Source organism: Neovison vison, chromosome 6 (assembly GCF_020171115.1).
Source record: "Neovison vison isolate M4711 chromosome 6, ASM_NN_V1, whole genome shotgun sequence".
NCBI classification, from domain to species: Eukaryota; Metazoa; Chordata; class Mammalia; order Carnivora; family Mustelidae; genus Neogale; species Neogale vison.
In genome coordinates, this window is record NC_058096.1 from 48,966,403 (window position 1) to 48,980,569 (window position 14,167).

At 37.1% G+C, this 14,167-nt stretch overlaps 1 protein-coding gene across 25 annotated transcripts in view; it reads right to left on the reverse strand.

Annotated features, from left to right (window-relative positions):
* The window catches only part of LOC122908449 (ABI family member 3 binding protein), a 250,542-nt gene that overhangs the window by 147,037 nt on the left and 89,338 nt on the right, over positions 1-14,167 (reverse strand). For all 25 annotated transcript variants that reach the window (XM_044251252.1, XM_044251253.1, XM_044251244.1 and 22 more), the window contains exons 5-6: positions 4,003-4,184; positions 3,369-3,421 (exon numbers count right to left, since the gene is read on the reverse strand). In XM_044251252.1, coding sequence (XP_044107187.1) covers positions 3,369-3,421; positions 4,003-4,184 — 235 coding nt within the window. The remainder of the gene's footprint in view (positions 1-3,368; positions 3,422-4,002; positions 4,185-14,167) is intronic.

Below are 14,167 nucleotides of genomic sequence, written 5' to 3' on the forward strand. Positions count from 1 at the left end.
ACCTGGGTGATTCAGTTGGTTGAACACCCGCCTTCAGCTCAGGTCATGATCCCAGGGTCCTGGGATTGAGCCCCACATTGGGCTCCCTGCTTAGTAGGGAGACTGTTTCTCCCTCTTCCTCTGCTGCTCCCTCTTGCTCCTGCTCTCTTACTCTTTCTCAAATAAATAAATAAATAAATAAAATCTTAAAAAAAAAATGATTGTTTAGCTAGTGAACTGATAAGATAAATATGCTTTTTAAAAATATAGACATAACGTATTAAAATTAGGTCCTTTCAGCCATTGTTCTAGATTGAATCATTTTATATATATATGATATTACATTATGTACATATTATATAAATATAAAATAAAACCTAATAGTAAACATTAGGTTTCACCTCCATAAAGAGTGTTCTAGAGTCTCATGAGTGAAACAGCAAAATTACGATAAATGTGTTTTTTCTTTCACAAGATCACGGATCTCAAGTAATACAATTTATATAGAAAGAATCACTGTTTTGTTTATGCACCTTGTCCCTATTTTTCTGAGGTATAGGTAGGTAGGGATGATACTTAAAGTGTTCGACATGTGGTAGAACAAAGGCACCGACCAATCAGAAGAGACCTCTGCTACACTTCCCAGCACAAGCGCACCGCCGCTTGCCACTAGAACACGTGATTAGATACAAGAATTACTTATTTAATGTGACCAGATGCTTAAGATCAGACTTCTTTAACATCTGCATTTTTAACATAAATAGCTATCATCTAAAGTTTATACCTTTTCAAATATCTCTGTTTAGAAGATGCTAAGGTTTTTTTGTTTTGTTTTGTTTTTGTTTTTGTTTTTGTTTTTAAAGATTTTATTTATTTGACAGAGATCACAAGTAGGCAGAGAGGCAGGCGGGGGAGGAGGGGAGGGGCAGGGAGGCAGGCTCCCTACTGAACAGAGAGCCAATGCAGGGCTCAATCCCAGGACCCTGGGATCATGACCTGAGCGAAAGACAGAGGCTTTAACCCACTGAGCCACCCAGGTGCCCCAGAAGATGCTAAGTTTTTGTTGCATGGAAATTTTAGGTGTAAGCATGTACAGGTGAATGAAAACATTTCTCAATGTATCTTTTGCTTAAAACTTTAAAAGTAACTTTATTTCATAGCTCTTAAAATATTGCTTTTAAAAGCAATCTCAGAGATGTCTGTCTGAATATTTGGATTGATATTGACTTTATTTGGATTAAAATATACCTCTAAAATACCAAATCTGTTTTCAGAATCAATTCTAAGTGGCCATGTAAGATGCTCAAGGCTATCTCAACTGGTTCCTTTCCAACTTCCTATGTTCCAGAGCTACCCAAGAGCACAGATGGCTTTTCAGAAGGTGACAATGAAGAAAGTCTCACAGAGAAGACTTAAAATAGCTTTTCAGTGAATTTGGGCTTTCCTCTGGAAAGAGCCAAGAGTTTCAAACCACAGCTTGTCTCAGCTGGCTGGAGTTGGGGAGTACTCTGCCTCACAGCTTGAAGGGATAAAATATCTGGCTTTGGGTCATAGATGCAGAAAGTTTCCTCCTGGACCTTCTAATCATGGCTATTTGTGATATGAAAAAGAAATTAAGTTCCTTGGGAGTAAACATCAAGCATCTTTCCCAATTTTGCTGAGTAACTCTCACTAGATGAAATATTCTGCCACAAGATGTTATTGGAATATGATTGCTGATAAAAAGGAATGAAAGAAATGACATCATTGAGTCACATGTAAGACAAAGCAGGCCAGCCAAGAGGGTGGGAGATAAGATATGTCTCCTAGGTAACCGTTTACAACATGACTGAGGATTGTTCTAGAAGAGAAAAAAGAGCAAATCTATTCCCTGTGATTGGATTTAAGACAGACAAAGCCAAAGTGATATTAATAAGGAATGACACAAGTCAATACTTAGTACTGGCCAAATGATTGTTCGCAAAAAAAATTTCGGAGCTTAACCAATCTATAGCCGTACTAACTGCAAGATAGCAAAATAAAACTCATATAGAGTTTAATTATCATAAAATCAAACCACTTATAAAACTAAAATCAAAATAAGGAAATATTTGTCTGCTCTCTGGATAGGCAAGAGCTTTCCAAAGTATAATGCAATTGAAAATATGGCAATGGAAAAGACAAATAATTTGATTAAACAAATTATAAGACTTGCCTTTTTCAAAAATTCCCATAAACAAAATTGGTAACAAATGTGAGAATAATGTTCCTAGTTGATATCACAAAGAGTTGATGTTCTTTAATTGATAGTCTTTAAACTATACAATAAAACTTTTGAGACTCCTAATAAAGAAATTTTAGAACTAAACTATTCAATAAAACCCATAAGACTCCCAAAAGGTCATTAAATGGAAAATACAAATGGCTAATAAGAAGTGAAGAAAGTCATGCTATTTTAGAAATCTGAGAAATAGACATTTTAAAAACCATTTTACTATTACATTAGCTGAAAATTTAGTGATGGAAATATAGAACATTGATAATCGGGGCACTATAGCAAGATAACTCTAATACATTGGTAGCAAGATTGTGAAGTGGCACAACCTTTCCAGAAAGAAATTTGATCATAAATAATAGGAAGTTTTCAAAATGTTAATGCCTCCTCTACCTGCTCAGGACATAACGGCCTTCGCATTATAATTCAGCATGTGACTTAAAATGCAAACATCTCTGTGAGGGTTGTAACAATGGTTTACATTTATAACAGGTAGTACATACCTGGTATGGTGCTTCCTGAGAAGAGATTTTGACAAGTGCGGGGAAAGAGGGAACAAAGGACTGAGTTTCTGTAGTGAGGGGTGGGGGGTCTAGATGGAGGGGATTGTCAAGCACATAACATGTGCAGGTATTTACGGAACTCAAGAGAGGCTAGGCACAGTAAAAATAACCCAAGCCAGTTGCTTCATTGTTTTGAAAAGATTGGCTTTTCTAAGTAGGAAGTGAGAGAATAGAGGGAAGAGGACCGAGGACAGAAATGAATAATGACCGAGGTAAACAGAGCATGTCCAAGTTCACTCTGGCAACGTGTTATTCTAAAAAACAATCCACTGCCCAGAAGATAATGAGTATAACCTCAAATCACCTGGGATATGGAAATACCTAGGTAACTACATCTACATTGAATACCAGTATTTTAGACCTTTAAACATATTAGATTTTCTGGTCCCCTACTTCCACCTCCGTTTTCTGAAAAAGAAGCAAATGCTGAAAACATTACCGACTTTACGGAAGCCCCCGAGCCCTTCAGTTAATCCCATTTCAGCACTTCCTAACAGACCCACTGATTTCCTGATAAAAACAAAATAAAACAACAACAATAAAAACATTCCTGAGAATAACCTGGTACCTACCACTGTGTGGACTTGGTCATAGGTGCTTTGGAGCTTCCCATTTACTTTTTTACCTGACAAAAAACAAGGGGAAAATAACATTATTTTCATTCTTTGTGCTCCTAAATTAATTCTTCCTATTCACTATGAAGAACTGGAACTCCTGTTCTAAGTCCAGCACGTTCATCCTATTATTTGTTTGCTCTCATTTGAAACATTGAGTCCAATGCAGTTTGAATGAAGGGATCACAGGAAGAGAGCCCAGGTCCCCTGAAGTCTTTTTATGTTCACTTCTATTGGCCCTGCTTTCAATTCTGAGCAACTGCACACATTACTGCTGTTTTCACTCAGTTGGTGCTCATAGATCTGAGACTGACTTAAAATACTACAATGGCCAAAGAACTGTTATCAATGGAAGCATCAAACATCGGCTTATCTTTTTTGTGTTTGTTTAAAAAAATTCATTAACATAAAAGAGTCTGAAATACCAATACTCAAATTCTGTTCACTTTTGTATTTTTTTAAGTACTAGAGGATGGCAACTAACTCATCTCATACTTAAGAATAAAATAATTAAAAATTCAGTACTTAGGAAAAAAAAGGGGGGGGTGGTAAAAATGACAGAAAGCTCACTGAAGCAGTTCCAGGTACTTACTGCCAACAACAGTCTTGTGATTGAAAATCTTACTCCAAATTCCGCCTTCTCCATTGTCTTTCACTCCGAATTCATAAACTGTGTTGGGTTTTAGATTTTCCACGATTGTTTCGGTGGCCGGACAGAGTTGGAAAACCCATTTTTTTTCCTTATCTTTTTCTCTATAGCGAATTGTATAGTATCTGTTGAATAACCAAAATACGACACTTGAAATTCACAGGGAGGTTCAGAATGCTATTTCAAGTTTCTTTTTTTTTTTAGAGATTTTATTTATTTATTTGACAGAGAGAGAGAGATCACAAGTAGGTGGAGAGGCAGGCAGAGAGAGGAGGGGGAGGCAGGCTCCCTGCTGAGCAGAGAGCCTGATGCAGGGCTCAATCCCAGGACCCTGAGATCATGACCTGAGCTGAAAGCAGAGGCTTAACCCACTGAGCCACCCAGGCACCCCGCTATTTCAAGTTTCTAATACATCACAGACTCCCATCTATTTCAAAGACTGTGATTAATACTGACTTTTGTTTTTATTTTTTATTTTTTAGAAATTGCAGAGAACATGAAAAAAATTGCTCAGTGTGTACTTGTTTTTAATTTCTAATTCCAAGTTGGAGAGCATGCAGCAGTGTACTTACAGATAGAATTCAGAACTGTCAGTTCTGTTATTTACTACTTTGCAAAAGGAAAGTTGGAAAATGCTGGATGTTCATTTTTTTTCCAATTATGCATCATGTATGACATAATTTTCCAAGTGTGTCATACTGTATTCTTTCAGCTGTATGAGGTTAAGCCTAGAACTGTATGGGTTTATGCCACAGAATGTCCATCAAGGTAGTATCATTCAATTTTGTGAAAAGGGAGACTTAAACTCTAAGATGCATCGAGGACGGCCCTTTAAGGGTAAAATTTTCTTATCATCATAAAAATAGAATCAGGAACAAAGCCAAGCTAAGGGTACAATTAAAAAAAATGCAAATTTAAGATCATGGTCACGTATATGCTTAGGGCTTCAAAATATTCAGTCATACCTATGGTAAAGTAATGAAAATCCTCACCACTTTTTTTGCACTTTTATCACACGTGAGGTTTTATATATAGTATCTCATTTAAATGTCCTAAAGTCATCTTAAGTGGTAGAAGTTATTAATCCCATCTTACAAATGTGAAAATAGAGATTCAGAAAGATCACCTAATTTGCCCACTGTTACCCACCTAGTGACTTTAACCAGTGGCAGAACCAGAATACAAACACTCCTTGACTCTGCTCTAAACAGCCTCACAAAGAGGGCAGCAGATCAGGACAGGAGATTTTCTGCACACGGTAACAAGAATCAATGAGCTAGAGTTATGTGTATCAATATCAACAGATTTTACAAATAAAATATTGAATGAAAATAGCAAATTACAAGATGATACATATAGTCTCATATGACTTACACAAATACTGAAACGCTTACAAAAAAAACCCAAACAAACAAACAACAAAAAAACTATGCTTCCATGTATGATTCCTGGCAGTATAAAAGGACAACAAATATTGCAAGGATCCAACATTTGTATTAGAGCTTTAGTTCCCAGTGAGATAAGTGAGATTAGAAGTGGGGCCAACAGGTAGATTTCATCTGCTTTTTACTTGTGAATAGACGTTTTCAGTACATAAAATTATACCTGTAGAGTATGATATGGAAACATAGGTGTTTGATGTACTATTTTAGGTTCTTCTATTTTAAATTTTCTCTAAAAAATTTAGTACCTCTCCCCCACACCCCACTGTAGCATAAGTTAATGGGCAAAGGTTCAGGCTAGTTGCTTTTATTTAAAGCCTTACGAAGACACTCATACACTCGTGCTAAAAAACGTTTACTGTGCTGACTCTTAATTGTCGATGTTACACAAACACAATTATCCAGAATCTCTGGAAACAAAGGCCAGGACAGGCTACATAATTTATGAGGCTCACTCCAAAATGAAAACATGGGACCCCTTGTTCAAAAATGATTAAGAATTTCAAGACAATTTCAAGACAAAGACAGTAGAGCATTAAACCAAGCATGTGCCCTTTTAAGTAGGGGACCCTGTGCAAATGCACACATTGAATGTCTGTGAAGTCAGGAGGGGCCGTATTGTTTAACAAATACAGAGAAGGGGTCATTTTCTATGTTTCTGTACATTTGTACCTTGAACGTATTTGTATATTCAGCCTATTTTCCTACTCATTATAACCTACTGAAATGCTTGGAGTTGTTCATTATCTTCCTTCCTTCTAGTAAAACTACTGTCAGGGCTCCAGTTTCTGATTTCAAAGGAGCAAAAGCCAGAATGAGTGAAGGAGACTGTTCAGCCAAAATATAAACTGCTACTGGGAACAAACATTATAGAATAGTAATCCCCTGTGGCCTGTGAGTTGAAACATCAACACAGATCTATGAAACATTTATTGACAAGTATACTGCTTGGAATTTTTACTGTTTTTTTCCTTGCCTTGGATATTACATGATGTCAGAGAAGTGCAGAGAAGCTGCAATCAGACCAGATGGGCTACATCAATTATGCAATTCTACTTTGGATAATTGTCTCAATTCCTCAATTTCTCATGTAATGGGGGAGGCATAGCTAACATAATGACCAAAGGCCAGATTCCAGGGTTACCTATAGCTTGATTTTACATCAGCTTTCTAGGAATGAAATGGTATAAAAATGCTTTACAAACTTAACCACATGTTAAAAAAAAAAAAAAAATCCATCCTGCAAATTTTTTACCTGGCTCACAAAGCATTTGAAATACCCTCTCTGGGGACGCCTGGGTGGCTCAGTTGGTTAAGCAGCTGCCTTCGGCTCGGGTCATGGTCCCAGGGTCCTGAGATCGAGTCCCACATCGGGCTCCTTGCTCAGCGGGGAGCCTGCTTCCCCCTCTGCCTCTGCCTGCCATTCTGTCTGCCTGTGCTCTCTCTCTCTCCCTCTCTCTCTTTGATAAATAAATAAAATCTTTAAAAAAAAAAAAAAAAGAAATACCCTCTCTGATACCAAGTTTGTCAGGCAAAATAAACATACAGACAGCTAACCTTTCTCTTCTGCTTCAGAGAGGTTATCTTTGTTAACAGCGATTTAATTGATAACTGTATAATACAGGCAAGTTCTAAGTGTTAAAAGAGTCAGTAAGACTATTTGGTGTAAAGTAATGAGTTACATTTCCTTGATTTTCAAGCTAGATTTAGGCCTTATGATAATAAACAAAGCTGAAACCTAGTATACAGAAGGTACTCCATAAATATTTGTGGAATGAATAGAACAGACACTAAGGTGCTCATGGGGTCATTCTCAAATTAGAATATGATTACTCTAGGGGCACCTGGGTGGCTCAGTGGTTTAAGCCACTGCCTTCGGCTCAGGTCATGATCTCAGGGTCCCCGGATCGAGTCCCGCATCGGGCTCTCTGCTCAGCAGGGAGCCTGCTTCCTCCTCTCTCGCTCTCTGCCTGCCTCTCTGCCTACTTGTGATCTCTGTCCGTCAATAAATAAATAAAATCTTTAAAAAAAAAAAAAGAATATAATACTCTAAACGGTCAATAACTCCATCACCAAAAAAACACTGATCTAAGCAATCAAGTTTCAGTGATCTTTTTCAATGTGTCATTATGTAAGATTTCACTTACCAAACTCAACACTCCTCAACAATCAGAGCAAACTGAAGGAAAATACAATAAATGTCTACACCGAACATTTGCAGAGGGCTTAAGATTTTAAAATGTGTTTCAGTTTATTCATACAATAAACTCTGAAGGGAAAATAAGAATTATTATAGGAGAAAAAGAGAGATGATAAGTGTCTAAGTTCTGGTAATCAATGACAGGCAAATGGCTGTCTTCTGACTCCTAAGCTAATACCTTTACTATCGCACTTGCCTTTCTAGTATGGTGCTTGGCAAAAGGAGATGGAAAAAAAGATAGGTAAAATGACCCAGAAAGGAAAAGGACAATCCTAATTCCTTTTAACATTATGTAAGTTTTATTATTTCATTGTGTATTTACCGTAACATAGAGTCACAGACTTCCCATTATTGTCTAAAGACACTGAAGATTAAACGCTGATCCCGCCATTTTCTGTTGATGATTAAATTTGGACACAAGTGCAACAATCTAGTAAAGATACAGGTAGCAGTCAGTGAAGGTCATCAGATCAGACCTCTGGAAAGCCTGCCTCTAGTAACTTGGACTTTAAGAACAAAAACATCTCACGTCCTAAGTGGTAAGGAACTGTTGGAGGTAGTGTTCCGTTCAAGTACCATTATCTCTGCTTATGTCCCTGATAGTATGAATATTGACAATAATGGTTATTGTAGCTAAATAAAATCCATAGCTCCTCGACATGTGGAGAAGACAAGTAGTGGCTTGGTTTGGACATTTATCAGCTGCAAACCAGTAACCTGCTCTCATGGGAGTCTTTGCCCACTTATTCATCACTTTTCTCCCTCAAAAGGGAATGCGGGTGGACTAGACAATCTTTGAGGTCCTTTCTGTTCCTAAAAGATGACTGTAGCTGCATATTAGGCACCTTATTCCAATAAAGCACAGAGACAGAACACAGGATAGAAACCCCATAAACAAGATTTATGAAATAACTGGGAGTGACTTACCAAGAGCAAAAATTGAGTAATGTCAAGATAATTTTAGTCCTTTCACAAACTAGCCTGGCTTGATACACGTGCTTGGCTATCATTTGGGCTTTCTATGCTTTTTTTCAGCAATGTTTTTGTTTCTCTGTAATTAACTACCATTATATTTCGTAAAACACCTATTCTGCACTTTTTTTTTCTCTCTTTGTATTAAAGGACACTTACTGACATCCCCTTTGTCAATATTTTTGCTTCTTGCCTTACAGAGACTGTGATTGTTGATATAAATTCTGCCCTCACACTATTCTTCTCAAAGTGTCTCTCCCCATCACTCCCTCCCTGCCACCCTACTCCCTCTGATTCCAGAGTTCTCCCTCTGCCAACACATAAGCATCTTGGTAATTTTATACCATTTCCTTATTCCATTCGCTCACTCTCTGTGCTAAACAACTCTTTAAATATTTTTCACTCTAACAAAAAATAAAACAAATATTCCCTTTTTATCCCTGCTTTCTTTCAACATAAAATCTGGGCTGAAAACCAAGCAGTCCAGATTTAAAACTAATGGTAGGAGCATGACTCCTATATTCTTGGAGATAGACAGTTTGAGAGATTCTATGATTTCTTTCACTAGGCAGTGGGGAGCTGGTGGATATTCTTCAGCTGGTGAATGAAGTTGAGCAGTGACAAAGGAGGCTAGACTTACCAGCCGTGGAAGAATTAGAGGAAAATTAGAGGGAGGCATCTCAATGCTGTAGTCCAGATATGAGAGAACAAAGGAATGAATCATGGAAGATACAAAAGGAAAATAGATCAAAGTTCTATCTTTACAAAAGAACTGATGAGACTAGATTCCTTATGGGATATGGATGTTAAGAAAATTGTAAATACAAATGAAAACTGAATTTCTAAACTTGAAGGCAATTAAAGTAATGAAGAGGAGTTCTTTTGGTATTATAGAAGATATGAATCTAGTTGGAGTCTGAGGTACTAGCCACCATTATTTGGCTCCTCTAATGAAGAGAATTCCATCAACTAAAAATAAGGTCTTAGAAACTTAGGAAACAAGTCAAGGTCAGATGTCAGCACTGGAAGTCATTTACACCCTTGTCACTCCCAACACTCTCAGGACAAAAGCAACATTAGCACTTCCTGTGACCTTGGAGAAGTGCAGAATCTCTGGCTCTTCCTCAGAATCTGCATTGCAAAGGTCTTTTACATGATTTGTGTGCACAAAGATTGAGAAGCACTGTTCTACTTGGAAGAGATAGTTCAAGACAGCACAGATGAGATAAGGGGGAAACAAAGACAAGAGATCCAAGGATAAAACTCTATTCCATTTGCGGAAGTAGGATAACAAATTAGCACAAGAGAGGAGGAAAAGGCTAAGAGGATAATCTAAATAAAAACGTCAAAAAGGAGTGCCTGGTTGGTTCAGTAGGTTAAGCGTCTGACTCAATTTCAGCCCAAGTTTTAATCTCAGGGTCATGAGTTCAAGCCTGGCATTGGGCTCCACACTGGACATGAAGCCTACTTAAATATATATACATATGTCAAAAAAGGAAGATTGCTACCAATTCCACAGAGAGGTTTAAAAGGGTAAGAACTGAGAAAACTCTTCTGGATTTAGCAACTAATTTATCATTTATGGCCACAAAGAGATATTTCAGTGGGGTGTTAGTAAGAGAAGGGAAGCCACTGAAAGGGAATAAAGACTATGGGGGTGGGGTATGGAAACTGGGAACAAGAGAGCAGACCAGTCTGAGAAGTTCTGGAATTAAGAGACTGAAAAATTGCTTGGAAGAGAGAATAAGATCAACAGATATTGTTTTGGGGTAGGGAAATCTTGAACATGTTTGAAAGCCGGAGGCAGGACCCTAGTGGCAGTGAGGGTGCCATCATGAGAGTACAGATTTACAAAGCATGGCTGGGATGGGATGATGAGCACTGTCTAAGGTCAGAAATGGGTTCCTTGGAAAGAAGAGAAGGCAGAGGAATCTGGGGTGAAGAAAGAATGAGCTGATGGTGGATAATCTTAATTTCCTTGGCACTGCAGAAGCCAAGATGGACCGGTGAAGGAAAGAAGCCAGGAAAAGTAGCCTGGATGTGATTCCCAGGAACCAGGATAAGGTGACAAGGGTCTGAATTAGGATCACTGGCATGAACATGGAGAAATAGAAGACATCAATGTGAGTGCTTCCCAAAGAGAGAACCCAGAAAACCTAGAGGATCATTAGCTATAGGAGAGGACAAATAAAAAATGAATCAAGTTTCAAGTTAGAATGAATGGAAGAATTAATGTAGTTTGGAAAGTACTAAGAAAGGATAACCAGGTGTTGGGACCAATCAAATGAAAATGTACAGACATAAAAATATTTGTTTCTTAAAAACTAGGGGGCGGGGGAACAAAGAGAAAGGCAAGGGCCTGCTCTGGACCAGCTGAAAAGTGGGGCCTTGTTCTACATTAACAGTAAATAAGTACAATATGAAAGTGTTAAAAAATGTGAAAATGATTTTTAACAAATCAGAAAGCTTTAATAAGTTGGCAAACTGTGAATACTAAAACAATCTTGAACACTTTAACAAGCTGGAAACATGGAAAGGAAAAAATAAGCTATTAATGAGGAAATAAATTCTGGTTAAAAACATGTTTTAGTCTTCACTTGGGCCAATTTGGAAAGCTTTCTTTGGACCTTAGATATATTGAGGACAAATGTGTACATTCTTCCATTTGCAGTCTATTAATAATAAAAACTATAATTAAGCACATCTACTTTCCAATGCAAATCCAGAAAAGGATTTAAGAACATGGATACCAGTATGGACCCTGTACAAACAGGAATAGAGCCACACGTCATGAAGGATACGTGATACTCCATTAATACTCCCAAACTTAAAACAAAATGAAGCACAGCAGTTTACATAGGACTTGGATACAGAAAGCCCAAAATCAACGTATAAAGAAAATTATTTCCAATAAATTATTTGTATTGCATAGTATAAATGGGGTTTTATGAATCAATGGGAAGTGATTGTTTTTTTGCTGTTTGTTTTGTTTTTAGAATCAGAGCTTTTACACCGGTTGCCAATATAGAATCCAATGGATTACAATGATATCAATTGCTGTTTCTGTAGCAAGCCAAGGGCCTTCAGATTCCAATGATTTTTTTAAAAAGGTACTCCTGAAGAAAAACTTCAGCGTCTTAATCTTCCAGTTTTCAAGAAGTGATCATTCCCTATAGCTACTATTCCTTATTCTAACCTACTGGTTTAGTTGAAATTCTAAAACAAACCAAAACAAACCAAAAAAACAACCTACCATCATGTAGGGGTAGACGTCTCCAAATCTGCTTCTAATTACATTGATTTAGACTCCTGGTGGATTTATTTGGGTGTTTATAATGTGAACAGTAGTTCCAGAACTTTTAAATAAGGGCTACTATTTTTTTTTTCTGAGATTCCAGCAAGACTTTAAATGTCAGTTCTTTATTAACAGTATTAACTAGGAAGAAGGGAACCATGTGTAAATGAAATCCACAAGTACACCAAGTGCTTTTTTTCCAGGCATCACCACTGAATTCTTCCCTTTTCCTTATGTCCTAAGAGTCTACTATTTCTGTCAAGGGTACCTTGCTTGTCCCACTCATTCAGGTTTGAAAATCTATAAGCATCTTGATATACTATTATTGAATCTTTTAAGAAAACTTTATTCTAAGTAGAATTATGATTTTGACTAGTGTGATTTGATGGGCATGACTCCATCAATTTGATGGAGCAAAGCCAGGGTATGTGAGCAAGGGGGTGAGGGAGAGGTGCATGCCTAGTTTGAGTAGCTTGGGTCTTCTAATCAACTGCCTTGTTAATATCCTAGCTTTACCAGATCATCTGCTCCTCTCCTTCTCCCTATTATCTCCGTATGCTGTCAAACTACGACAACATCTCTCAATTAGAATAAGTGTCAGATAAGTGCTTTAATGAAGGGGTAGGACCAAGTGAAATTGAAGGAAAAGTTTGAGGATGGGAAGAAATCCTGTCCAAAGCTTTCTCTATGAATTTGTACATCACCAAACTTCATGAATTTATCAAGTTAGTATTAAAATCAGCTGCATTTTGCTGCAAGAGCACCAAATTTCCTTTCTTCCTTCCCACTCCCCTTTGGTCTTTTCAAATTAGAGACTAAAGAAAATGAAAAGGAATAAGAAAGCAATCCATAAATGTTTTCTCAGCCCTGGCATTCTGGACCAATCCAGTAAAGCTGGAATTATCACAAAACAACATGTTCTTTTAAGAGTCCATTTTCCAAACAAAATAAGTTATGGACTTAGTGGTGGGTGATAAAGGAACAGTTCAGATACTTTGAAACATCTCAAGATTATTTTTCCAAAAAAAAAAAAAATTGGTTTTGGCAATATCTTCTACATGGCTTTTTCCAATAATTTCTTCCTTCAGAACTATGAACATGTGAAGGAAAATCCATTACTGTTCTTAGTCTAGATTTCCTAATCAAAATCATATGAAAGGTACTATTGAGAACTTACAAACACTTTTAAAGAAGGTCCTTCTTTCTAATTCAATTTAGACAAAAATAAAATACCACACAAGAGAGATCAAGACAAAAAATGTATGAGAAAGTGCTCAGTATTGTCAGTACAAGAGAAGTGTGTATTAAAACTCCCACAAGATGCTGCTATGCTAGAACAGTGAAAATGCAAAATACTCATAGCATGGAATGCTGGTGAGGATGGGGAACAGTCTGAACTCCCAAAATGCCTATGTGAGTGTAAATGGAAGTCAGGCAAAAAGACAAAATTAAGTATACATTTGCCCTGTGACCCAGAAATTCCACTCCTAGATATTTATCTAAGAGACATTAAAAGCTATATCCACAATATCTTATACAAAAACGTTTATAAAGTCTAAATTCACAATAACCCCCCCCCAAAGACACAATTAAGTGTCCACTGACAAGAGAGTAGATAATAAATGCTGGAATATTCACATAATGGAATACTACTCAAGAATTAAAAAAAGGAATGAACTATTAATATCTGCAATGTCATAAATAGAAACTCAACGCAAACACATGGACACATAAAAACTAACATACTGTATGATTCTATTTACATGTAATTATAGATTAGGCAGCCTAATCTACAGGGATGGAACTCAAATCAATGGTTGCTTCTCGAAGAAGGCTCTGTCTGGAGGGATGACAGTGTTCTTTTTCCTGTTGGAGCACAAGATACATAATTATGCATTTTTTGTTTTTGTAACTGATCAAGCTGGGCATTGTACTGGATTTCAATTATACCTCAACAATATATTTTTTATTTAGAAAGGAAATAAAACTTTAACAATTTAAAAATCACCTTGAGTCTTTTTAAAATTGAAAAAAAAAAAAAAGAAATGCCTTGGTTAAGGCTTGAGAATTTGAAATGCTTGTCAGATGCAGTTATGAATTCTAAAGATAACATAAGGGCACCTGGGTGGCTCAGTGGGTTAAGCCCCTGCCTTCGGCTCAGGTCATGATCTCAGGGTTCTGGGATAGAGCCCCGCATCA